Source organism: Thunnus albacares, chromosome 1, assembly GCF_914725855.1.
Source record: "Thunnus albacares chromosome 1, fThuAlb1.1, whole genome shotgun sequence".
Lineage (NCBI taxonomy): Eukaryota > Metazoa > Chordata > Actinopteri > Scombriformes > Scombridae > Thunnus > Thunnus albacares.
The window spans coordinates 19,754,122-19,781,629 of NC_058106.1; the positions used below are offsets into that span (position 1 = coordinate 19,754,122).

Here is a 27,508-nt window from a genome sequence, read left to right on the forward strand (position 1 = left end):
GTCTTCAGTTACAGACGGGGCTCCATACTGTGGCTCACCGATGACACCACTGAAGGGGCGGGGGAGTTGTAGCTATGGGATCCCGAAATGAGATTGCACGCTGAGTGAAGAAAAAAGATGTATATAGATAGGGAGGCAGCCAGAGAGTGATGGCTGAATAGAGAAGCCTGAATAAAAGACGATTCACGCTAGCTAGTCAGTCACTGGCTGAGGGATGCAGACTGAATTAAAAACTGGTGTCTTTATTACCACTGCAGAATAGACCTCTCACTGTTCCTCACTGTTTCTCATCTCTGTCTTAATGGAAAAGTAAGCAAAAGGAGTGTTGAATGGGAGGCTGTCCTTTCGTCTGTCCCTCAGGGATTCACTAGAAGTAATGATTCAGTATCCAAAGTTCAGTCAGTGCCTCAACAACTACCAATCCAGCACCCAAATAAAACCCTCTTCTCCTCATCTACAACTCTCCTTGTGCTTTCTGTATCTTACTCCCTGCTTTGCTTCTGCAAGGTCCAGTCTGGCGCAAAACAGCCACACAAAATCACACAATCTGGGTTCTGAGAGAGTCTGTGTCTGTGGGAGCACCTGGTCTGGGGTCTGGTATTTTGGCTGTTCTGTTCACTCCTCACTGTCCTCTCTTTTCCTCCCGACCTCTACCTTATCATATTACATCCACTTTCTCATCTTTCTATCCCCGCTCTTCCATTTCCACCACCCCTTCTCTATGGCTCTCTCCAACGTGGCTGAGTCATACCGTACAGATAAAAAGCTCTCCTAATGAGTGCTGGCAGTGTGTACGGGACTGAAATCAATATCCTGATCTCAGTCTGGGTGTGCGCGGTAGAGTCACAAGAAACCACAACACTCTCTTTGACAGCAGGTTGGGTTATCACTGGTACTTACTTTTGAAAGGAAATACCTTGGTTTTGTCTGAAGTTTAATGGAACAAAAGAGAGTGTGACTTGGTCTGCTGAGCTCCAGAGAGTGCAGACAGGACTCAGTTTTGGCTTAGAGTCATTCAATGTGGGCCTGCAGGGGAGGAGAAGGGGAGAGAGACCGGATAACATGCATGGCAGAAGTGCCTATAGTTGTTGTTAGAGGGAGTAGTAGTTGTAAGGGAGGCTAAACTTCCCTGTGCTTCAGGTCAGCAGGATGTTAGTCTGTTAGACACCTAAATTGCACCTGTACCTATATTAGACACTTGATCTGCTCTTCCACCAATTGAGTGCTGGTGTTGTCTGTTTCTCCCTGCACTGTCTCCTCTATTATTTCATATTATATTATTGTCAAGTCAAACATAGTTCATTAATGTTGTACCTGTGTCTTGAATTAGTCAGTGCAAAAGAAAACTTCATGTACATTTTTAAACTATGATGTTACACTACCCCCTGCTGCCCACAGAGGAGACGTGCTGCACACTCAAAGTCTGTTCACAAGTGATATTTATTCTCCAGAAGCTGCAAATGTATTGGACTGCTTATTTACTTAAACAGTATGGCAACTGGCAAACAGTTGGTGTACATGAAATTTATTTTAAGAATAAGACACCAGGCTCTAGGTTACAGGTTGCACTAATTGAGGTTAGAGATGCCCATCAAGCAGCATATATTGTACAATTTTACCATAATAATAAGACAAAAAGTCTATCTGATGGCAACCCAATTAAAACAAACAATCCCTGCTCTTTCAGTTCAGAGCATAAGCTTTTCACTGAAAAATTTCCAGTCACATATGGTTTTGACTAGCTTGACTGAATTGCCTTTTTTTCTGGACTATTTTAATTTTAAGAAGACACAGGCAGTCATTTACAGGTCCTGGACAAGGCTAGGCTTGGACCTTGAGGTCCTGGAATGAAAAGTTCTACATTCTACTACACAAGCAATAAGTTGGTTTTCAATGCTGTAATGTGCTTGATGAAATTAGGATAAATAGGTCTACACAAATGTAAATTATGCCCATAGTAACCATCACAAACTGGAATACTGTGGGATTTGAAACATCTGTTGGCATCTTCAAACTGATGCAACAGACAGCCTTATAGCTAGGAATATGAAAATCCTTGAGAATGGAGGCTTACCAAAGATGCTTAATTTAACATACAGCGAAGATTGCATCAGCTTTGTAGAAGTAACAAGGACCAAGTTTGTTGGCTGAAACTGACCAGGCTACAATCGTTGTTTTTTTAACTACAGAACAACAGAAGATGGTACGTAACAGTGTTCAATTTTTAGTCCACAACTCACTGATGGCACTAGAGAGCATGATGTCAAATTGGTTACATTTACTTTTACAGGTGCATTTAGGAGAAGAGAGAGCAAACAATCAGGCAAAGCAATGAGGAGAAACGGCTAACTTCCTGTTTTTGGCTCTTTGGTGCCAAAAGTTGAATGTTTTTTACTTGTGTCACTGGCAAATTTAACTATCAAAATTCTGTTGATAAGCCATTATAAAGGCATTGAGAAGAACTGCTTATAGTGCAGTTAAAATGTATTCGGAGAGTGATATATTTTAATGGTTTTGGTTTTACTTCAGCTTTGCTTAAAGCAAAATGTTATAATCCCTACACCGTTCATCTAATCTGGATTTAAACACTCTCAAATTAAAAGTTGAGAATCAGCATTTACTTACCCTCAAAGTCAGATTTTCATTTCAAATCCAATGAAGTAAAGCGCCTACTTTTCCTACTATACCAAATCAAAATGTCTGCTGTGAAAAAAAAGACTTACTGAGGAAGCTTTATAACATGTGAAAAGGTCTGTAGGGATTGGAGGTAAACTCAGACACAAGAGCACACAGTTGTAACCAACTAATTATTGAGGTGTAAACTGTAAATGCAATCCTGGCGAAGAAAGGTGTGGTCACAGCTAAATCACAGCTTCTCATTCATATCAGTGAGAAAGCTGGCGAGATATATTTGCTTCTTGTCATGAGTTGATTCTACTGTGTTCACCTTGTTCAATCTTATTGAACAGCTGGCCACAAATTTATGATTATTTGTGGCTTGGAATGTAAAACAGTAATGTGTATACCAAATCACATTTCCAAAAATCTTTCTTACAGCATTTTCTGTGGGACCTGTTTGCATGAACACTGATTTGGTCCAACAATGAGACCCTGAGGATGAGCCGTTCATGTCCATGATTATGTCATTTTCCTTCATATTTAACTGTAAATGAAGGTCTAGTTTGAGTGTTTTTGAACAGGTTGACTCTCTCAGTAAACATAATCTACAAGTTGTGTGCTCTTTCATTTTTATCTTTGAGCCCATTTTGAGAGCATAAAACATTTTGACTTTTTTAAAAATATCAACATGTTGCCTGTTCACAAATAAGAAACCTTTGTTCATGGGTCTCAATGCCGCTATAGAGGAAAATCAGTCTGTTTTAATGGGTGTTGTGTGACTGTATTGCATGTACACCATGTGTTCTTATTGACTGATGACCTCAGTCTCTTATATTACTGTTCACTTTTCTATCAAATCTCTATTTATGGTTTTAGGAACTACTTGATGGTTATCATAGATATAGCTGTCATCACTGATTAAATCCTTTATATTTTTCATCATATTTTATCATATTACATCATTGCCTAATAAACTGTGCTGTGCAGTAATTCACACCAAACAACAGATCTTAACTTTTTGGTTTAGGATCACATCACAGCCCTTACACTATTACTCTTGTCAGGATGGTAAGTCTGTCTAGACAAAGCCCTGATAATGACACAAAGCCACACCAAGAGTTTAATAAGACACCTAATGGTTGAACCCTGCTGTGACTCTGATTAACAGTGTCTTTTATTAGATGTCTGGCTTCAATTTCTAGTTTCACAGTCTGCAGCATGAAGGTACAGTATGTGACAAGTACTCGTGCCTTTGTGTCAGAACATGCCCACCCACGAAGCAAAAGTTAGGTGATGATTGATAGGGGCAAATCAATAGTTAGGTGTGAACTTTTGTAGTTCCTCTGTTGCTAGCAGAGTTTGTGAGAAGTGACACATTGTGATAAAATAAGAAATCAGACTTGAATCAAACAAAGTAATAATTATAAGCAACAGGCTCTCATCAATGAGGACAGCATTTAATCAAAGACATTGACTTGTTCATAAAAACTGAATACGGATATATGTAAAGTACGTGATGACAGAGAACAAAGGCATTGATCAGTAAGGACACCCAACTGTCAAACAATAGCAGACAATCTGACACCCATTAAAATTGACCGATTTATTACACAAGGACAATATAACTGAAACTGACATGATTTCCCACATACTGTATTGCAGCATGTGGGGCTCTTTGACGTTGCTGGTGGGTCACTTGTCACTGAGCAGCTGCTCTATAAAGGACACAACACCAGTAGATGACTGACAGATAGCTACTACAGACAGAGGAACGGGTAGATCAAATCAAAAATTATCCAATGAATTTCACACCTGCAGGAAATGCACAGAAACTGAATATAGGTAAGTGAAATATAATATTGTGTGTATGTGACAGATAGAGAGAGAGATCAACAGGGTAGCATAGGCTTTACAAGACAGTGATTTTCTAATTTATGGAACAGGGCTATAAATTCCATGTATATTTCTCCTAATTTGACATAATTTTTAAAATAACTGTGCTCCAGGTACTTGTCAGGAGCACTCCACAAGGGAAACAATCAAAAGTCAAAAAAGCTTTTGTACTCTGAAAGATGTCTCTGAAATCTCTCTTTTTATTAAATTATATGCCATTCCTCTGTGCTCAGTCGTATAAGTTAATAAAAAAAACTATTTAAACCAATAGTATTTGCCAAAGCCTTTCAATTCTATCAATCTGAATGAAAGAGTCATTTGCAAATTATTGAGTTTATTCATGTTTCTGTTACTAGGTAGGTTTGTCCAGACCAGGTGGATTTCAGCACCACAGCAACAGACAGCAGGACCTGCTCAATTTATTTGTAGGATGTGAAAATTGTTTTATTTTGATTGTAACATACTGAATATCAGCAGGATATATCAGCAGGAGGCTCTCTAACTATTCTGTGTAAAGGGCATCTGGATTTAGAGCCTTATGACATTGAGTCTTATATTTCAAACCAGTTGTATAAGTTCAATGAATGAGTTTGACTTTTTGTGTGTTTTGTGTTATGCCGAGAGGAATAATGTTACATAATCAAATGAATTATTACTGTGTTAACATTTTGTTCCTTTTTTCTCTTTTCCAAGGGATGAAACAATGTTTTAAAAGAGCTAACATCAATCCTATTGTTTTGAATGCTTTGGAAGACTACTGGTTTTGTTGTTGTAAATACACTCAGACAACAAACCACAGTCTGCCTTAATATTCAAAATGTACAACTCAGTAAATAACACGCTGGAAACTTTGCATGGATACTTACACAAGGGACTGCTTCTTGAACATAGACTGACTTACTATGTTGCTAATATTCATTAAAAGTTCTTGTTATTAACCTCAGTTATTTTGCCATTATAACAGAAATAATACTGCTGCGTCTTTGTGAAGATTAAAGAACTTAACCTGTGAAAGAAGTGTCAAAATATATATTTCTAAGATGAAAATGTGTCAGAAATGAATTTGTTTGCAGCCTCAAATTGTGAACATGCAGTTTTATCATATTTAACAGTTGATTATTGCCCAAATGTTTGTAATGAGTTTAAGGATGAAAAATTTATGTCAGAACCTAAATATTAAGCTACCTAAGTATTGAAGGTGGGAATGATGAGAGTGGATGCTGTCATAATCTCTCAAGTGTTGTCAGTTATCCAGGTTGAGGACATCTACAGTAGAAATAGTCTGCTAAAGGCAACTGAACTTACTGTGTGGTTGCAACAGAAGGTCAGTGGCCTTTGACATACTTCTTCTAGAGACATCTGTGTTTCTATGGTCACAGTTACATACTGATGTTCAGTATTAAAAACAGTAAATCCAGAGAAACTGAAAATGAAAACCTGACAATAGATACTGGGAATAATATGAACTGAAATCTGAAAAAACAGCACCTGATAAGTTGCTGTTTTTAATCTTGTGTGTTTCAGTTGTTTGGTATTTTCCATTTTGAATTAATGTTTTACTCATAACACTTGTTGATTGTAGATATTTTACCCCTAAAATATGATGTTGTTGTGATGATGAAATTTAATACTCTTCTAGGGGATCCACACAACAAGCCTTTTGGCTTTTTGGCTCTGCCAGCACATCTCTCATGATTGTATGAATATTCCCTAGTGTTTTTAATTTTTACTTGACTTTTTTATATTTTATCTTCTATTTCAATACTGTGCAAATCAATAAACAAACAAACCCATAACACATTACTTAATATTTGGAAGGATATCCTGTATACAAGTAGCTAAGAGGGCTGTAGCATGTATGAATGATTTGAGAGCAGCGGCTCTTACATCCGATGTAGTGAAGGTTTATGAGATGCCAGATGCCGTTTATAGATGCACACATTTAGTTCTGACAAACTGGTTATATATAGGAGCCATTAAAGAACATTTACTCCACTTCAAATGTGTAAGTAGTGCTCATTCTGTTAGAATACTGTATTATGGTTTTAGCTCTGTGTTTAATAAGATTCAATTACATGTTATTTTTCAAAAGTTATTAAATATTCCCCCAGCACATTTGTTCACATTGTTTATTATGTGACCAATAAATCTCAGTTCTATGTTAAATTCTGCTGCAGTATTGAATAAAATTGTACAACTTTCATCCAAGAAACTGGCCTCTAAACCTCATTGTCTTAATGTTTAAAATGTGCTTTGTCAAGTAAATTTATTGAAGACACAGCTTTGATAAGATTAACTGTCAAACAAAAAAAGTTATGCTGTTAAAATAAGAACAGGCAAAAAAAAAATGATTTCACTTAAAATGACACTCATTAAGATTTTAGTCATATACAATATTATAATAAAACTATTGAGGTACTTTTTTTCTTCTGATAAACAGTTACAAGTTCCTCTTCCACAAATGATCATATACATAAAACTAAATTAAAACTAAAAACTAAAAAAAACAAAACAAACTAACACAGAGCTAGGGGGAGTTACAGTTCACGTGGAGATTTTAAACAAAAAATAGGCATTCATAGTTTTTACAGCCTTTGGATTAAAAGAAAAGCCAACTGAATCAATAAACTGTTTGACCTCCTTTGTGAAAACCAAGAAGTTAGACTTTTTACCTGTAAGTTTGATTTTATGAACATGAAATTTAGCTAATAAAATTAAAAGATTTGCAATATATAGCTGGTAATTCAATATGGAGTTACAGTATCTTGTAGTAAAGTGCGTCTTTTCATGTCAAGGACCCCTAAATTAACACAAATTAGACCGCACACCCCCATCTGATATGATTTTTGCTTTTAGATGTTTTATTACAGAGAGGGTATGAAACCCATGACCAAAATAGTCATAAATTCTGTCATTGTGTTACTTATGGATGGAATTATAGTGAACATAAATTATTCCCCTTTTTACTGGGGACCCCCTGGGACCTTCTCAAGGACCCCTGAGGGTAGCAATACCACAGTGTAAAAATACTCCATTACAAGTAAAAGTCTTGCATTTAAAATCCTTCTCAAGTAAAAGTATTAGCAGCAAAATGTACTTAAAGTATTAAAGTAAAAGTACTTGTTTTGCAGAAAATCAGGCTGTAATATTTTACATATATTGAAGAAAGTACATTAATACAGATGAGTCAGTTGCAGCTGCTCGAGGTGGAGCTAGTTTGAAATACTCTGTGAGGGTCACAGATAAATGTGAGGGGTGGTGAGATGATAGATTAGAAAAGTTCTGCTACATCAATTTGAACTACTATTGTTTTCTTTTCTTTAATCTTTGCTTTTTTTTTTTACTTTTGGCCTTGAACAGTTAAGTTAATATAACAGTTATGTGAGGGGAAATGTCTCTCTGGTGGAACTGCAAACAACTCAGAGACATCTGAAACATGACAAAGAGACACAAATACACTCTGATTCTTTATAAAGGGCCACAAGCCAAACATTTTGGGAACCACTGGTTTAATCTTTAATAATGCAGTGTGATTTATAAGCTTATTATTATGTTATTTCGTGTCAAATCTTCATCTGAAAAGCAACTAAAGCTGTCAAATGCAGTGTAGAAATTACAATATGTCCCTCTGAAATGTAGTGGAGTGGAAGAATAAAGTAGCATCAAATGGAAATACTCCAGTAAAGTACAAGTACCTCAAAACTGTACTTAAGTACAGTACTTGAGTAAATGTACTTGGTTACTTCCCACCACTGGTTTTAGGTTTTACTTGTCGTGATGCGTTCAAGAGGCCAAACCCAAAAATTCAGCCCAAACTTTCGGGCTCCTCCTCTGGACTGCCCCTAAACTTCCATTCTCCAAAAAAAAAAAAAAAAACCTCCAGCGTTATCCTCAATCCATGGTGTAATTTCTACAACATCAAAGTAGGTGAAGTTAAGTGTTAACAAGGACTCACCTAATCAACGCCTGCTGTTTAACGCGACCCGTTTCTTACAGGATAATGTAGTATAAATCCCAGGTAGAGAGATCCAGCTTCATCCTCATGTTTTGGTTTTGTTGTTCGGACTGCTGGTGGCTAACTCGCTAACTTTAGCTTAGCTAAGGTTATCTGGGAAACAGGCAACTCCACTAGCGTGTAAAACTTTGGGAAGCTATTTGACATTACAGCATTCTTAGAAAAAAGCAGACGTACGAGGGTTTTTTTCATGGATATACGGTACCCGAACACGTTTAGCTAAGTTACTATGAATGTTTAACAGTTCTAACGGTGCCCAACTTGGTCAACGTAACGTTAACTAGCGTAGAAACATCACCGTGTTTTTAAAGTGCTATCATGAATGAAAACGTAGCTTACTTGCTCAAAACCAACCAGTTTACTTGAAGAAGAAGGAACATCGTGTTGATCGAGTTAAATAACTTAAACGAAGTCGATCTAACTGTGTTAACTAACTTAAGTTAACGGTAACTTTACAGACAAAAGTGATGTCAACAGTTTACGCTAAAGCAGTAACAGTTAGGTTAGCGTTAACACCAACGTTAAATACAGGTCTAAAACTTCATATTTGATGAGAAGTTAGATCCTAAATCCAGTTATAGCCAACTGGAGTAACTTTAGTGGGGAACTGTAATTGTAACATGAAAATAACTTTGGGTAGAAGAGAGTTTATTAAAGGACGGTTTACCATTTTTCAAATCTTAAAGGCTTAGTCTGTCTTAAAACAACAGTCAGGTGCCCAAATAAACATTTAAACATGTTTTTCATGCCATGATCAGTCCTCCTGTTCATACTGACCATTAGAAGATCCCTTCATAACGCGCCTATGATGTATGTGGTGATGGGGGCAAAAATCCACAAGCCTCCTTCTGTGCACAAATGTATTTAAAAGCAGAGATTTACCAATACTAAATAAAAATAGCTGGACTGGGTATCAGTGACAATGGGCTGATACCATTATTTTGATATATAACTATTCAGATAATTTATATCTATGTATTTATTTGTCACATTTTGTTTTACAAAGTTAGGAAAACAGTGTTTAAGTCAAGCCTGTTTTTGCCTTACACATAAAAGAATGATCCCAGTCTCTTCCACATAGTTAGGCATACAGCTTATTAATTGAACACCGGCATTGGATCGATACTCAGTATTGGCCAATACCCAAAGCCCAGCTATTGCAACTGAAAAAGCTGGATGGGTGCATCCCTATTTAAAAGTTTCAACTTTACAGTCTTTTTAGTGCCAAAGTCCTTCTTTTTGTTGCTACACTTCCACTACAGCTCAACAGGGAAACACTGTCCTAAGAAACACAAAGAGAGAATTTGATGCTAAAAAGACTGTAAATGTGTCAGATATCCACTTGATATGACTAACTCAGACTGCTGAATCCTCATACGAGCTTCACCTAAACTTTTAAATGCTTTTTATTTCACAAACAGACTGTGAAATTTAACTTTAACACATTGTGGATTTTGGGCCACCATCACTTACATTGAAAGCGCATTTGAAGGGGATATTTTAACAGCCAGTGTGAACGGGAGGAATGATTACAGCGAGGAAAACCTCTTTCAGTGTTCATATGGACACCTGACTATTGTTTTAAGAATAAAAATTCTGAACCTATCCCTTAACGTACGACTAGAGAAGCGCTGCTATTTCTCTGAATATTGTGGAAAAAATTGAGACATGTTACATTTACCAACCTATTACTTGAGACCCTTTTTTGTCAAATATGAACTAAAAGTTTGTTCATATTTTTAAAGTATATCTGAGATGTAGCCTAGCTTATGCATGTGTCTAGCTTAATATAATTTAAATGTATATGGCATTAACATGATAAATATTAAAACCTTTTATTTCTGACAGCTGTTGTCTAGTATTTATGTTTTTAACAGTACCTATGCTTTGTGCTTGTCAGAAAAAAAGGAACACATAGACAACCTGCTTTAAGTCTAAATTTGCTTGCAAAAAGCCCTTAAAAGTGTAAACATGCTCAACTGAGAGAAACAATGGCAAGAGGAAACATTATATATTGTAGCTTAAGGGAGAACGATATCATAATATATATTTTGCAATACCGTTCATACACCGTTCACTCTTGGTCTTATTGTATCCTTCAGCCAGATGACTCGATGCACTAAAAAAAATCTTCTTTCTCTCTTCTTTCCCTTCTAGTGGCCCAAAGATGATCCGTACATAGCGGAGGAACACGGAAGAGCTCCAACGGAGTAGCAGAAATGTCTCCCAAATTGCCTGGTGGCCAGGGCAAAGGGGATTATTCTGCGGTGCAAGTAGCTGTTCGAGTGCGTCCTCTGCTGCCTAAAGAGCTCCTGCACTGCCACGAGAGCTGCATCACTGTGGACTCTGAACTTTGTCGGGTTACTCTGGGCCATGACCGACACTTCCTTTGTGACTTTGTATTTGAAGAAACCTGCTGTCAGGAGGAAGTTTATTCTGTGTCTGTCCAGCCACTCATAGATGCCTTCTTCCAGGGTTTCAATGCTACAGTCTTTGCCTACGGTCAGACGGGCTCAGGCAAGACTTACACCATTGGAGAAGCTAATATTTGTAAGTTAGTTATTTTATCGTTTCTTGCATTGTCCACTTCACTTGTTGTTAGCCCAATTTATTCTGTATTAATATGAACTAGGCTCAAGTAGCCTTTTACTACCACTACCACCACTATAACACCATTCAAAAAGAGGAAAGGACTGGAAAGAAAGTATCATCAGTTGTCAAACAAAGTATGGACTGTGCTATAATCAAGTTTTACCTAAAACTAAAACCGCTGCATGAAATTATGTGTATTTAATGTGTGTTTTGTAGGTTCGTTCAGAGATGAGGAGCAGGGTATCATCCCCAGAGCTGTTGCAGATGTCTTCAAGCTGCTAGATGAAAATGACCTCACAGACTTCTCAGTCCGAGTCTCCTATTTGGAGGTCTACAAAGAGGAATTCAAGGACTTACTGGAGGTGGAGACAGCAAGCAAGGACATCCACATCCGGGAGGATAAGGGCAACATCGGTATGAAATATCAATCTCTTCATTTTGCCATTACATATTTATTAAATATTATCTGTAAGCATATTTTGTGTTTGTAATATGAATTATGACGCTGTATTTAATGGGTTTTTTTATATGATTATTTACATGTTACATTTTGTATGTGACTTCCTAGTTTTGTGTGGTGTAAAGGAGTGCGAAGTGGAGGGTCTCGATGAGGTGCTGAGTTTACTAGAATCAGGAAACACAGCGAGGCACACTGGTGCAACTCAGATGAATCCAAACTCAAGCCGGTCTCACACCATCTTTACCTTGTACATGGATCAGCGTCGGGGAAGTTCACGCCTTTACGGGACTGCTACAAGTGCTGGACCACAAATGTTGTCTTCCAAGTTCCACTTTGTGGATCTGGCAGGATCAGAGCGCATCTTAAGGACAGGCAACACTGGAGAGAGACTGAAAGAAAGCATCCAGATTAACAGCGGTCTTCTGGCGCTGGGAAATGTTATAGGGGCACTGGGAGACCCCAAGAGGAAAGGCTCTCACATACCATACAGAGATTCTAAAATCACAAGGTACATTTTTAATAAGTTGACAAAATATTTTAGTATACTATTTCAACAGAAATTGGTATAGAATATCAGTTTGATTTAATTTTTATTATTCCTGTTTCACATAGGATCCTAAAAGACTCTTTAGGAGGAAATTCCAAAACACTGATGATTGCCTGCATCAGCCCATCTTCCTCAGACTTTGATGAGAGTCTAAATACACTAAACTATGCCACACGGGCCCGAAACATTCAAAACCGGGCGACAGTCAACTGCAAGCGAGAGCCAGATCGGGTGGAAGGGCTGGAGCAGCAAATCAAGGCCCTTCGTAGAGCCCTCGAAAACCGCCAGCGTTCAGAGACCCGCATCATTGCTCACGCTGATCCAAACAGGAGACCTCGACTTGGCGAGGGAGAAATCAGCAGACTGCAAGCCCAGAGTGCCCATTATAGGACTTGCACAGACACTGCATACAGGTTAAAGCATATTAATTTATTAAGTTGAATTAGTCTGCATGATTTAATCTGTGCTTTTTTATCTTTACAAAATGTATTGTGTGTGTATACAGGATAACTTATTTAGCATGTGTGCTGCATTTCCTTGGCCATTGAGTAGTTCTTTTATTTGTGAATTAATGTTCATATATAAGACGAAGTTAGGATATTAAAATATGGCATTTCATTGTTCTACTTGGTGGCACACAGTCAATCTTCTTTCTGTCCCTTTGTCATCAACACTTCATATTTATGCATGCAAACCTCAAACCATGATAAAAACTGTCCTAATTCCAAGTGAGCCAAATGGATGCCATATTTTAAAGTGAACCAGAGGAAGTTCAAATAGCACTGGTATGATTTTTACAAATCCCTAAAGAAATCAAAACCTACAAAGAATTTACAAATATTATCTGGAGCCCAATAGAGTTTACACAACTCTATTGTTGTCCAAAAAAATATTAAAACCAAATAAAAGAGCCATACCTTCCCACTGACATATTCCTGAATTGCAGTTGACATGGCCAGTGTTTTTTTGTTTTTTGTTTTTTTTTAAACAATCTGCAACTTAATTTTTGATTTTCAAAAGGGAGCAGTTCTCTTTTGGAAAGGCGTCTGGTTACACTGGTTTGTTAGTTTGCAGAGCTCAAAGAAATCCATGACACACTTTAGGGACAATAATTGAGGTTGTTTGCTTTGAAGCATAAAGCAGAATCAGCTGTATCAGACTTCACCGAAGTGAGTGTCTCTCTGGCTGAATCACTCCACAATTGTCCTCAGTGTGAAATATGTTTTTCTCACATTTTTATACATTAAAGAAGAATTAGTGATTGTATATGGCTGAAATATCACAGGTTGCTGCGGGAGCTGCAGAGTGAAGGGGCACTGACTGCAGAGCAGAGCCTGAGAGTAAAGGAGTGGCTGTGCTCAGTGGAGGAGGAACGGAGTGGGCTGACCACTGCTTCTGGACCAGACAGCGGTATCGAGAACAGCTCCACTGAGGACAGTGTTGCATTAAGGAGGGGAAGACCTTCTGTAAGCAACCAGGTATATCTCTCACTCTCACAAATAACATTAAAATTGGTTTAGTAAAATGTTATGAATTTAGGGATCCAGTACTGATATGTCTGTAAATGTGATTTTTTTGTTGTTGTTGTTGTTTTTTTTACCCAGGATCCAGAGGCTGTGGAGGAGAGGTGGAGTCATGAGCATGAAAGTGAGAAAGATGGAGAGAAAGAGGACAGTATTGTCCAGCTTCAAGCCCAGATCCAGCGGTTAGAGAGCGAGAACACAGACTTCTTAGCGGCTCTGGAGGACGCTATGGAGCAATACAAGCAGCAGGTCAGACTCAGACGAATTCTAATATTGTTTTTCCGTTAGTGTGGTGTGTCACAGTTAAGTCACGACATGCCGCATTTATTGATATTTCATCAGCAGAGTCACAGCAGTCCTGATGTAATATGGTCCAAGTCCAGGTCCAGTTTTATAAATTCTGTTGCTGTTACTAGGAGTTTGTTACAGTCCTTATTCTCACCTTGATAATAGTTAGGATATAATTTGATTCTTGTATATAATTTGTTTTCTCTTTCAGAGTGATAAGCTGCAGGAGCAACAGGACCTGATAGCGGAGCTGCAGTGCCTGCTGTCTACTCCAGGGCTGCTGGGCCTGGGCCTTAATCTGAGGCCTCGGCCACACACTGCTCCTATGGGCTCCATGCAACACAGCCAAAATGGAGGCTCACACAGACAGGTAACCATCAGCAGAGCTAGTTTCTCTGCCTGTGATGTCATATGGACTAAAGCAGTGATTCAAGTGTGTCCTCCCAAGAGGAATCAGCACTTTAAAAGGTTTTCAGTGGTAGGAATTGTAGGTGCATGCTGATTATGGCCTGTAGGGCCACAACACCAGATGCAGCCTTATATTATCAGTTTGCAAGGCTTTGATATTAACTAAACATATTAAACCTGACTCTCAATATATAGTGATTATAACCTCCAGTTTAACATAAAGTACAATATTATATAAATGTATCTCTTAAATTTTGTTCACCAGAAAATACCAAAGTAGGCTTGTTTGTGGTTACAGGTCAGTCCAGTGGGATATCTTGTTAATGCACCCTGTGGTGATCAGGATGTCGACCTCCATGAGGAGCAGGAGATCCTTGGAGGAGCAGAAACGCAGGACACAGAAGAAGAGGGCAGTCACTCCAACCTCCTCCGGGAGAGACGCAGGTATGTTTGTAGGAATCATAGCTTGCAGTTTACACTATAAATTGAAAACAGTACAGACTGATCATTCACCAACAGCGTTCATCTCATTGCTCCTGTGCTCGTGTTACATATGAAATGTATAGAATATAATGCCCATGCTTTTCTCAGGCTGGTGAACTTGACCTGGACCAAGAGGGACATGCTCTCAGGAGGACTAGCAGCTGGTGGTAAAGTGCTCATGTCTCAGCTGCTTGAGCCAGACCAGCACCCCAGTTTAGCCAGAAAAGCATGTAAGTCTAAGCTGCCTCAGATGCACCTTCTGTATGTGTTTATAACAGATTTGATGGAGCACTGAGGGTGAAGCCAAATCAAAATAAAACGATCCACTGGATTTTTATTGTGTCTGTACTCAGATACTCAGTGTTTCTTTCTATTCTTTGCGTAACCTCACTGTTTACATTCTTTGCGCACAAATGCTATTTACACATCCACAAAATGTAACCTCTGTTTGTTAATATGGTCTCTGCTCTATGGTCAGAGGTTCAGATTACACCCAATCTATGCTCAAGTGGAGGGTGAGACCCAAACAGGGCGTGCTCATCTGTGTTGGGTACTTCAGGAAAATCTCACAAGAGAGCTTAAATATGGGCTATCGCCTTGAACCACTGCCCCCTTCATTACACCACTCTGCTGACCCCTCATATTACTCTCCAATCTCTGTGCAGCCAACTCCAGTGCTGGAGAGACATCTGTACGTGAAAGTATGAAAGGTTTTGAAGGCGTTTCTGAGTGGGGTCTTCTTCAGGCACAGCAGAAAATTAGAGAACTGTCTGTCACCATCCGCATCAAAGAAGAACTCATCAAGGAGCTGGTCAAAACAGGTAGGCATTCAAATATCCCGCTCAGTAGAAGTGCTTAGTTAGAGTTAGAGGGTTTCTTTTATGTTTTTGTACATCTATTTTGTGTGTGTGTGTGTGTGTGTGTGTGTGTGTGTGTGTGTGTGTGTGTGTGTGTGTGTGGTTTTCTAGGTAAGGATGCTCAGGCCCTGAACAAACAGTACAGCCATAAGATCACAGCCCTGGAGAATGAAGCTGTGCAGGCGCGACAGGAGCTGCAGGAGGCCCAACGGCAGCTGCAGGATCTGGAGAGGCAGGAGAGAGAGATCAGTGCGACAGACAGGACCAGAGCACAGGAATGTCGCAGAAAGATCGCTGCTGCTCAGAGCAAAGTTCAGGTTCGACTGTCACACTTCTGTATTTCTGCCATAAAAGCACATATACAAGCACATATATGAATTGTGTTCTTGTTTGATGACTTTCCCTGATATGTAATTAACAAAAGACCTGATTCTAAATTCTTATACATTAGCTCTTTGGACCTGTACCTTTGAACTTCTGAATGGGAAAATGTTTTTGTTTGTTTATTAGGTTCTCAGTCAGCGTCAGAGGGATACTGCTCGTCTAGCTAATCTGCCCGCGCAGAGTGAACGCCGTGTTTTAGAGCTGGAGCGCAGTGTTTGGTCCATGAGGCAGCAGCAGGAACAGCTGCAAAGGCGGCTGCGTCAGGAAAGTCAGCAGAAACGACGTCTGGAGACCGAGATGCAACGACGAACTCACAGAGTCAAGGTACCAATTAGGAGAACTTGTGGTCTCATTATTCCTATAACCTTAGGTCAATCCAGCAGAGTCACACCAGTCATCAACTTCATTACTTCAACTTTCATTGAACAAATTGAAATCAATAATCACACCTGTTACCGCATTTTTAGTAGAGAATCAATCTTTTTGACACTCATGTAGCAATTAATCAAATGGGAAATGTATTAGTGGTGATGGGACAGACTGTAATCCCATATGAGTTTCACTATGAATTTATATCAGAGGTCTCTGGTTATAATCATTGCTTCTTCTTCTGAATGAGTAAATTTACAACCAAACTGGTCTCATTTTATCACATGCGGAACAACAAATGTCCAACTTTGAATAGGCTGAATGAATGACTAAACTAATGTTTTCTCTGTTGAGTGGTAAATGCATTTGTTTACTTTTGATAGATGTAGTTTCCTTCTGAACTTGTCCTGTAATCCACCTTCATCTTCTCCACCTTTCATATCTTCTGCAGGAACTTGAGATAAAGAATGAGCAGCAGCAAAAGATCCTGAAGATCAAGACTGAGGAGATCGCTGCCTTCCAGAGGCAGAGACGCAGTGGCAGTAACGGCTCTGTCATCTCATTGGAAGAACAACAGGTGGGAAAATAACCAGTTCTCAATGCAGTCATTTTGTTTTATCTGTTACTGTAACATATGCTGTACCTCAATAAGAGTAATTTGGATATGGATGAGTGGAATTGAAATAAATTGCAATATATGCATACTACCTGTGGTGGTGGTTTAAATTGAATACTCCATTCTAACTGCTCCACTCTGTTTTTGTGTGTTGGATGTTTATGTGTGTTTTTGTGTCTTGTCTTCCTGTGAGCAGAAGATTGAGGAACAGAAACGCTGGCTGGACGAGGAGATGGAGCGTGTGCTGGAACAGAGGAGAGGGCTGGAAGATCTGGAAGGAGAGCTCACTAAACGAGAGGAAATCCTAGCCAAGAAAGAAGCCCTGCTACAGGAACGCAGCGGACTGGAGACTAAGAGACTCCGCTCCAGTCAGGTACTAGCAAACACAAACAAATCACTTCAATGGCATAGTAAATAAGCAAATTCTGACATTTTTTTTTGTTGGTTCATCTTTCCTCCAGGCCCTGAGTAAAGATCTGATGATGCTAACAGGGCGTATCGAATCACTTGAGCAAGAGCTGAGTGAGAGGAACGGTCTCCTTCGCAGCAGCAGTGCTCAGGACTCCCAACAGATTCGCCAAGAGATCTCCAACCTGCGTCAAGAGAAAGATTCACTGCTTAAACAAAGAGTGGAGCTGGACGATAAGTTGCGGCAGGGAAACCTGCTCTCGCCAGAGGTCAGACTCTACTCTGGGGTTCATGCAATGAAATAAATAATGTGTTTTCATAGCACTGACAGCTGATGACATTTTAATTGCTTGGCAGAGAATTATACAAATATTTAAACACATATTGAGTGGTCACATTGCAAAAGCAGGAATGCTGACTAGCAAACATGTGGCAAGCACTGACTAGTCCTCACCGGAAGATGTAATATAAACTGTGAAAGAATTTTTATACATAGGGTTATGAAAATTAAACAGCCAGAGAAAAGGCAGACCAGCTGTCCTTTCTTGGGTCAAATCTCTCTCAGTCTCTCCACAAGGCTGTTGCCAGGGGGAGTGGACGTTAAAGTATGGCAAGGGTTCTACGTGTTGTGACTTGGGCCAAGGCTGTCTGCTATGCAGGAATCCTTATCTAGACGGGCTGAGAGGTTTAACTAGGCATGCAGACAACTCTCCTTCAGACTTGATGTGGCATTTCACTGTGTCAACACCGGCACTTTGATATGTAACTGTTGTCTCCTGATAAATCAAGTTTGTGTTTGTCTTTTTGCATGAGACATCCATATCTACTGGAGTTTTTGAATTCAGGATTTCTATGACGTGACCTGTTTGGGATTGATCATCATAACCCCCGTCTGTTCTTTCTGATGTCACTAGGAGGAGCGAACCCTTTTCCAGCTGGACGAGGCGATTGAGGCTCTGGATGCAGCTATTGAGTACAAGAATGAGGCTATCACTCAGAGACAGAGGCAGCTGAGGGCTTCTGCCAGCATGCTCTCACAGTGGGAGATGAATCTCATGGCCAAACTCAGCTACCTGTCTGCCTCCGAGACCAGAGCTCTGCTGTGCAAGTACTTCGACAAGGTACGTGCTATCCACAGCCTGAGATTCAGTTTTATTTACTTTATTTTATTTACTTCTTACCAATATGTATTTTGAAAAGTGTTAATATGAATGTTTTCTGTAGGTGGTGTCTCTGCGTGAGGAAGAGCGTAAGCTACAACTTGCCCTTGCTGAGCTGGAAATGCAACTAGATGAGCAGCAGAGGCTGGTGCAGTGGCTGGAAAACGCTCTTGATCGCACACAACTCGACACAGATCGCAGGCTCACACAACAGCAGAAGGAACATGAAAGGAGTGTGCAGCTGTTACTGCAGCAGTGCCGAGGTGTGTGTTTCATGGACCAGTTACAAAAATCAGTTCAATATCTCTTGCTAAAAGAAGTTGCATGCATGTGTTTATGAATAGGAGGAATTCCTATATAGGAGGTATTCACTTGTTTGGTGTTTAAAAATGTATTCTGTAAATAGAGGGCAAGTGAAGTTATTGACTGATTTCTGCCAACATATCTTGTACATTTTTATATTTTTTCCACAGTCGGCCATTAAAATTGGTAGTATTTACATGTCTTTGTGTGTATGGCTTCTTCTCCCTCCAGAGCAAATAGATGAGGGCCTGGCAGGACGGTTGCGGCAGTATGAGGGATGGATTCATAACCTCAGCAAGGAGTTAAACCACTACAAGGCGGCAAATCTGGACCTAAGCAACAAACTGAGGGAGTTCTGTGGTCCAGTCACCCAGCCAAAGGAGTATGCTAAAGGTAAATGTCTTATTAGATCAAAGTGATCTGTCTGTTTCATATTTATGCTTATGATAATCATTGTGTTCACATCTTGAAGAAAGAGGGCTTTAAATATACAAGGCAAGTCATATTTAACTTTTTGCCATATAAAATGACTTAAAGTGCAAATATCCTTCCAAATATCTTCAGGCAAATCCATTTTTCTAAGATCATTACACATATTCCCAGGAACTACTGTATCTCCATTCTCCTCCTGCATTTTGTGCCACATTGACAACAGCACTATGCTATTACTATTGCCTCCTTAACATATTTTGTGATGCATCAATCACAGGATTTCATCTGCAGGAACACACAGTACGTCCAATTTAAATTCCTGGGCAGTAGTTCATCTCTGAGCATGTTTTGAATTTTCCCTGTCAGGCAGCAGTAAATTACAAAGAACATTGTGATGAGCCTGTGTTGTTGTTGTTGTCTTGTCACATACAGAAAAGACATTTCAAACTCACAGTCATTTTATAATCCCCTATTGGTATAATTTTCCAAAGTGGTGAAATGTGCTGCAGTTAGTTTCTGACCTTTTAATTACTCTGTCTTGAACATTCCTTGTACTATTTTGTTTGAGGCTGAGCTAAACTGCTCCACCCAAACTCCAGCAGATGGGACTATCGGCTTTATAGTAATGACATACTGTGTGTGCTAAGTCGCTTTAGACAAAAGTGTCTGCCATATGGATGTAATGTAATATAAAGTAAATGTGTACCTTAATTCCTCTAAGAACTATTTTCCTGCAGCTTAATCTAAAAAAAACTGTAACTAATTCTGATTAGATCAAGAAATATCTGAATCTGGATCCACCTTTACTTTTCTGTTCAGATTTTTATTGTCAATAGAATAGGCTATCTAACATTATATTTCTTTTAATTTCTATCCAGCTGTTTATTTTGATATTTAATAAGACGTAGCACTCAACTCTGTTGGGTAGTAATTACTGTTCAGAATCTATTATCTAAAGTCACGTGATGTGTCGTCTTTCAGTTGTGCAGTCTGATGGTAAATCAGTAGGCGTCGGCAGTACGGAGAAGCTGAGCCGCTGCTCTGAGGACAGCCAAGGAGGCAGAGGGGCGGCACAGCCTGACAAACCTCCAAGGTCCAGGGAGGAAATGCGAGAGCTGGTGAACACTCCTCTCCCATCCACGTGGCGACGCTCTTCTCTCCCCACAGAGGAACCTGCTGTCATGGAGGAGCTGTGGCTTGGAGCGACTGGGGACGTTCCTGTTAACCGTGTCATTCAAACAGGGATGGGGTCCTGGGGTGTGCCGACATCCCTGCCTGTGGTTAAATCTCGCAGAGAGTCCCGCCGCTCCAGCCTCAACATCGGACCACTGATTTCAAACAACGCATTAATTGACGTGCGGAAGAATCCTGTCTGAAAATAAATGTAGTTAGTGTTACGGAAAAACTTTTACATAGTTTTTCTCTGTGGTTTCAAAAATGTCTTTGTCATGTAATCCATTTTTAGTTTTTGTTTTTCTTTTCTTGTGCTTGTATATAAAGTTTTTTTGTAATGAATAAGGACACCCACTGATTTTTATACAAAATACTTTCACTAAAGTAAAGTTTGTTTCCATTTCATACAGTAATTAATGTAGAAGGTAAATGGTCCCAAACGTGAAAGTCAATAAGACATGAATCATTTGCATTATTATAAAATGAGGTTCTTGCTTTCTAATCATGTAGTCTTTTGACCTTCTACAATATTTTATATTAAAATGTTTTTGCCTTCTACACTCATCTGTGTTCATTCATATCTACAGTATGTTTTTATCTTAAATACTAATTTACAACTGTCTTACAACACATATCAAGAAAGTATTTCTGCTGATGGTCAGGTTGGACATTATCACAGCTGATGTAGACAAGGCATGAAAGCTTGTCAAACAGCATCTAAAAGCTAATAATATGGTCATTTTAAGCTTGCAACTTTTCATCTGAAAATGATCAGTATTACCACCTGTAGCATCAAAAACATCTGTTGTAAACATCCTTAATTACCACTAAAAGCCAACATCTCAGCTAATCTGATGATAGCAGACAAAAAACCTAAACCTGAGGTAACATTAAGCTTAAAACTGGTTTTAGGCTTTAGCCAGAAGATGAACAATAGAGAGAGCAACAAATCTTTTTTTGTTGTTTTGTTTACAGTAATCAACCAGGGCCTCCATAAATAGAGAAACACTAAACAGGATTTGAATGTGACTTGAGTTTGAAGATCAGTGGGTTTAGTGTGTCAAATTACAAGAGAGACTATTTCTGGTGTTTTCATATAACTTACTAGCATTTACCCAAAGTGTCAACTATTGACCTTATGTAACAATAACACCTAAATGTGCTTTTTGTACTAACAAGTTGTTTGGTTATACATACTGTATTTTAGGCTTTCTAATCTACATTTACATGGAGTGTCATTTGTTGACATCAAAGATATTCCTCCATATTCCTTATCAAAAATAATCCCAGTGCTCTACTTTTTAAATCAGAGCTCAGTAAAGACAAATCAGTAAGGAAAAGACAAGATATGTCTTTAATAAGTCATCTCACTGTGGAGGACCGGGCAATTCACACCTGTAATAGTGTAGGTATGAGGACACTGTGTGAGCACTAGAGGGCGGTGTAACCTCAGTGCTTCACATGAGTCTGTTCAGAGTCCAGTGCAGTTTTTTTCCCTCTGGATTCATACTGGAGTGTCATGAAAATCTCTGGCCTGTCATTAAGTAGGCCAGAGAAGAAGTTATTAGTCATTTCAGCCTGTTTAAAAATACTATATTCAAAAGACTGAGTACAAACACATCAATGCCTGACAAGCAGGAGGTTTGGTGGTACGAAAAAATCACAACTGATCTTTAGTTATTCACCCCTTCAGCACATATTTACCAGTTGATTTATTCAAGTGCATCTGTTTTTTAAGCTCAATAGGCCTTTGACACAATTGCTCAAGTAAGATTTTCTTCTTTTTTTTTTTTTTAAAAAAGTACACTGACACACACTAAACTCTGACTGGACTGAGATCATATTATTTTGAGGAATCTAAGAAACACACACACACACAAAACACATTCACATCAGTCTCACTCCATAAGGAGCTTGGTGGTATTTGGGGAGGCAGTGGGCAGAGAAGCTTGGAGGATGAAAGAGGCCTAACTAACTTGTTTAAACAGGAGAGCAGCGTGGAATCCTGGGGTGCAAAGATGATCCAACTTTTCTGTGGGGGGATGGCTGGCTTCAGATAGAGAGGCCCAGTTTATCTTTTCAGACTCAGCAGGATGCAAGAAGAACTCTAACTGCTTTATAATGTATCCCATCCTCACAGAAAACCAAATAATTGCTAATCTGTCATCTCACTAACGCTCAAATAAATCATGGTCAGGCCTGAGAAAACACTGTAGCACTGTGAAGAACTAGGATTAAATCCAAGTTTTACTCCAAATCCAGGTTTACAAGAGATCTATAAATTCATTCCATATAGAGGAGGTGCAGTAAGAAAACTGATGATTTTGTCTTTATTTTGCAGATACAGTGTTGGAATGTAATAAAGTACATTTACTCAAGTTCAATTTATTTATTTCTATTTACTTTGTACTTCCACTCCACTACATTTGTTTCACAGCTATAGTTTCTCTGCAGATCTATATTTTATGAGTAAAAGAGATTATATATTTTGAGCCTTTTATATTTATAATTAATTTAGATCATTTTTAACCAGTTTTAACTTTGACATCAAACGGTCTCTTTCTCTGTTGATCAGTGTCAAAAATCTGATTAAATCCCCTTTAATTCAGTGTTGTAAACATGAAAGTATGAAAATATGAGTATGGGGAAACTTTTTACAGGCTCTTTGTGTCTGTATCTGGAGTTGTTTGCAGTAAAACTACAGTAGCTGTAGTTTTACTTAAGTAAGATTTTAAATGCAAGACCTTTACTTGTAATTGAATAGTTTTATACTGTTGCTTTACTTCTTCCACCACTGAGGGGATAATAAGCAGACATACAGTACCTGGTGAGATGTTATGTTGGGCATGTTAAAGTCGAGATGAAATGAAAAATGCCTCTTTAACCCTTTTAGGTCATATTGTGCACCTATTTAACAATATATACCAAAAAATACCAAAAAAAAAAAATCAATTTCTTTGTATTCTTAAATCAAAATCCAATCATGTTTCCTTCTTGTAAAACAAAATACGACGTGTGCTTACATAGGCTTGAACCAACCAATTTCAACCAATAATATCATGATGTCCACCCATCAATCAATCTTCAACTTTTAGTGGCACAGAATTAAGATTCATTATGACACACCCACTTTTCAACATTCAAATCAAATTCCTCCCAATGTTATGTCCTGCCTGTCCATCCTGCTTCACTCAGAGATACATCATGATACGGAGGTTACATACTTTCAAAATGTTGTTTCATCTGGACTTCAAGAAAAATCAGAGGCATTTGATTGTGGTGCGAGTTAGTGGTTTATATATTAGGAGGATATATATATACATATATATATATATATATATATATATATATATATATATATATATATATATATATATATATATATATATATATATATAGGAGGATCACTTCAATATCAGCAATATCAGAAGCCCTCAGGTAAATTCAGGTGGGCTCTGCTGATGTTTGATAGGAAAAGCATTCAACATGTTTAGTAGGTCTTGGAGATACACATAATACTGAATCTAATGGTGGGTTGATGTTTGCCACGGTGCCTTTTTTGATAGTAGCACTGGAGGGCACCAAATTCAGACATTTTCAAATTCTGTATAGTGGCTTTAAGTGAGGAGTTAACAGAAAACACCTCTTTATGAACACCTTTTGGTAACAGGTAAGACAGGCATGCATGGTGCCTTACTGCCTGTACAAATTAAATCAGCAGTAATTTTTATCACTGTCTTCATCACTACAACATACCTGTACTGATAATGTCTGCTCTTTCACAAACATAACTTTAGTGATTCAAGAAAATGGCATCTAAAAGTGATGGTGGTGCAGCAGCTCATTACAAAAGTGTAACATTAATTGATTGTCTAAATTAAATGAATATAGTGCAAGCATTTAAAAGACGATGGCCCAAAAACGGCACGCACACACACACACACACACACACACACACACACACACACGGGGAGACCATTTGCGATTGGTTATTCAGCAACTTGCCCGTGTGACGTCAGTGCAGCCGGGAGGAGGAAGCATTTAGAAAAAAAGGCCGAGAGGAGGTGAGAGGAGAGCACTGGAGGCTCCGGCGGGGGACACGGCGCAGCCTCAGGACCGCGGACAGCATCGTCTGACGGGAGCCGGTCTCTGGACCTGCAAACCTCCTGATCACGGATACAAAACACACAATCCAGCGAGGACCACACACACCACTCTTCAACGGCCCGCCGTGGACACACGCGCTCCGGCAGCTGATGGTGTGGGATTTATCGATCCGATCCACGCGCTCACCTGTTTGCCAAACCGAGGCTGCGCAGAAACTCGTGCACATCTGGAGCCTGAACGATGCTACCGACCGTCGATGACACCACATGTGGATGTTTTGGTCTCCGTGGATGCAGGATGGACGATGGAAAGTAAGAGTCTTTTGGATTCAGTGGTCTTGACCTCGTGTAAGTTTCCGCGGATCAGACCTGCTCATATCATCATAATGAATGCATCTTATTCTCTTGTGCATGATGTAGTGGCCTGATATTACACACATGCAGGAACAAAATGTTGTAGACCTTCTGCATGCATTAAACCGCGTTATATTCAATTCTGATTATTCAATTATTGGCTGAGAACAAACAAATTCAATTTCCTCGCATTAAAATCGCACCTGAAGTAAATCTATAAGATATGGTTTAACATATCTGACAAAGACACCGTTTGGCTATTTATTCTAATAATATTTCCGTGATATAGAGGCCTACAGGCTTGTTCTGTTTTACCAAGAGACATTCACAAACCCTCCAGTGTATTGAGCCAATAATGGCAACTTCACACCTTGTAGTTTAAGGTTTATTAATCTGCTTGTTCAAAATCAACCAGTTTGCACACAGTGGAGGTCGCATCAAGTCTGTTGTCTTTTAAATATCTTCATTTATTAAAGGTAATTATTATTATTTTTATTGTATTAATGTTTGTGAGACTTTTCTCCTTGATATACAAAGAAAGTGACGCATGCCTTGTCACCACATTTATTTCCCAATTAAAACGACTGACGTCAGACGTAATGACAAAGAGGAGCGTGAGTTCAGTATAAGGTTATTTTGAGATTAACGTCTATTATACCTTAAATATCAAGCGGTAACCTGCCATTTTAAGAATTATTGGCTGTTTTTTCCAAGTATAACAACAATTTATTTGGGGAAAAAATATTCATACTTGTAGAAAAGTGATCCTTAAGGTTCAGGCTTCACTAAACCAATGACAGCATGACAATAGAATCATAATAATAATCGTAATGCAGCAATGTATAGTTGTGAAATCAACAAAGGAAACTGATGAAAAATGTCATGTTCAATAAATTACAACGAGGCGTAAGCTCTTAGGCCTACATGCTACCTGACAGTGTCCACATCCACAAGATTTGTCGAGCTTTATACATTTATTAATTGTAAAGGTAGTTAATCCTAAACAAAACCCAACATTTACAGTATAGTAAAATATCGTATGGAGCTGATTAAAATGTTAAAGCTGTGTTTCCTTATAGGAGCAAAGCAGAGTGAGTTTTCTTGGGGAAGATCTGTGAAGGTCTGTTTGTGGGAACCAGGATGTATTGAGCCCAAAAAACAAGAACACAGGCATGAAGGCATTAGACTACCTGTTATTTCTGATAATTCATTCATTACACTGTAACATGACAGTTTGACCTGCAATTAAAGTTTCCACAATGCTTGTAAGCAGCCACATCTGTCACCACATGTCACTTATTTCAGTAGTTAGTTACTGTGTTTGCTATAGAGTTTGAATTAATTACTATTAGTCCATATAGAGTTTGGGTGTGAATGCCAGAGAGAGCAATATATTTTTGAAGTTATTTTGTGAATTGTGTAAATTTAGATGAAAGAACTATTTGCAAGTGTAATTAAAAAGCTAACAAAGCTGTTTGATTTTTGGAAGAGTGTGGAAAGAAATTTGTAGGTTGTGGGTATCATTTTTTTACAATACACATTCGACTGATGACAGTTAAGTCATTTGTTCCTTTCAGCTAAATGAGGCTTGTAATCAGGAATGTATTTTAACTCCATAATATTTTTCTTTGTTCTCAGGAAGCCACAGACTTACCTTTTGCTGTTATAGCAAACATCGGAGCCTGTTCCTGTCTTTGGTTATCTAGCTGTATGAGTGTTAATCATCCATCATAAAGCTAGATAACCGAAAGTAGGAATGACCTCCACACCTTCAGCTCCCTGCGTTTATGAGATGAAACAAAAAGAAAAGACAAACACAAGAGGATGTGCTGTCTATTCAGGTAGGTCTGCATTAGAGTTTTCTGAGTTTTCTGAACACGCCAATTGATTTGATCTTTTGCCAGAGGCTATGGCTTTTTGTCACACTAAGGCAGATAAACACATCTTTTTATTTTATTCACATTTCTGAATTTTGTCTGTGTACAACTACATTAAACACTTGTCCCTTTATGCTGCTGATTCAGCTCTTTGCAAGTTTAATTCTCTTAAAACACACAGAAAAAAATAACATTTTCTGACATCTCTGTTGACTTTTTTCCTGTAAGATTTGACACATCAAAAGACAGAAATACCTTTTCTGAAGGATTATTTTGTCATCTGTGACGACAGCAGACATGAGGATAATTATTTACACAAAAAGTCAAAATCAGAAATGTTCTCCTTTATAAAGAAAACATATTTGAAGATTAAAAATCCACAACCCGTTGTACGAATTTACTCAAACACCCATGAATGATACCTTTAGATACGGACTTACCGACCTGATACAATTTCTTTTCCTGGTACTGATTTTTTCCTTCACTAAAGTTTCTGTTCTGTCGCTGCAGAAAAAAACTAAAACATTTACAAACCAAATCAAGTAACTTTTGCTTAGTCGGCCTGCTACTTTAAGCTATAAAGCTTTATACAGTATAACTTCATTTTAATTGAACCTACTTTTAAAATGAATAATGTGTCT

At 38.6% G+C, this 27,508-nt stretch overlaps 1 protein-coding gene and 1 long non-coding RNA gene across 4 annotated transcripts; one reads left to right on the forward strand and one right to left on the reverse strand.

Annotated features, from left to right (window-relative positions):
- The first annotated feature begins 8,297 nt into the window (after positions 1-8,297).
- Positions 8,298-21,088, forward strand: kif7 (kinesin family member 7). 3 transcript variants are annotated; one of them, XM_044347827.1, is made up of 20 exons: positions 8,298-8,435; positions 10,685-11,077; positions 11,336-11,533; positions 11,688-12,087; positions 12,192-12,539; positions 13,412-13,604; positions 13,731-13,898; positions 14,149-14,307; positions 14,644-14,789; positions 14,937-15,058; positions 15,494-15,649; positions 15,797-16,002; positions 16,196-16,393; positions 16,890-17,015; positions 17,251-17,427; positions 17,516-17,731; positions 18,377-18,583; positions 18,687-18,885; positions 19,157-19,318; positions 20,339-21,088. In XM_044347827.1, exons 2-20 carry the CDS (start codon positions 10,747-10,749, stop codon positions 20,731-20,733), a joined length of 4,107 nt encoding a protein of 1,368 aa, XP_044203762.1. In that variant the 5' UTR covers positions 8,298-8,435; positions 10,685-10,746; the 3' UTR covers positions 20,734-21,088. The 3 variants fall into 3 exon arrangements, with proteins under 3 accessions (XP_044203762.1, XP_044203770.1, XP_044203779.1); XM_044347835.1 differs by lacking the exon at positions 8,298-8,435 and adding an exon at positions 8,443-8,530; XM_044347844.1 differs by lacking the exon at positions 8,298-8,435 and adding an exon at positions 8,567-8,728.
- Positions 9,271-26,993, reverse strand: LOC122980193. Its single transcript, XR_006403006.1, has 3 exons — positions 26,981-26,993; positions 24,287-24,291; positions 9,271-9,597 (listed from the first exon to the last, which is right to left on the reverse strand). It is a non-coding gene; the product is annotated as an uncharacterized LOC122980193 (long non-coding RNA).
- Positions 26,994-27,508: the final 515 nt, after the last annotated feature.

Excerpts from the sequence above, each read along its gene's own strand:
- kif7 (XM_044347827.1), top strand. The coding sequence starts at position 10,747 with ATGTCTCCCAAATTGCCTGGTGGCCAGGGCAAAGGGGATTATTCTGCG. Across the intron at positions 13,605-13,730 it reads GACCTTCTGTAAGCAACCAG|GATCCAGAGGCTGTGGAGGA; the intron begins GTATATCTCTCA and ends TTTTTTACCCAG. Across the intron at positions 16,394-16,889 it reads GACGAACTCACAGAGTCAAG|GAACTTGAGATAAAGAATGA; the intron begins GTACCAATTAGG and ends TATCTTCTGCAG.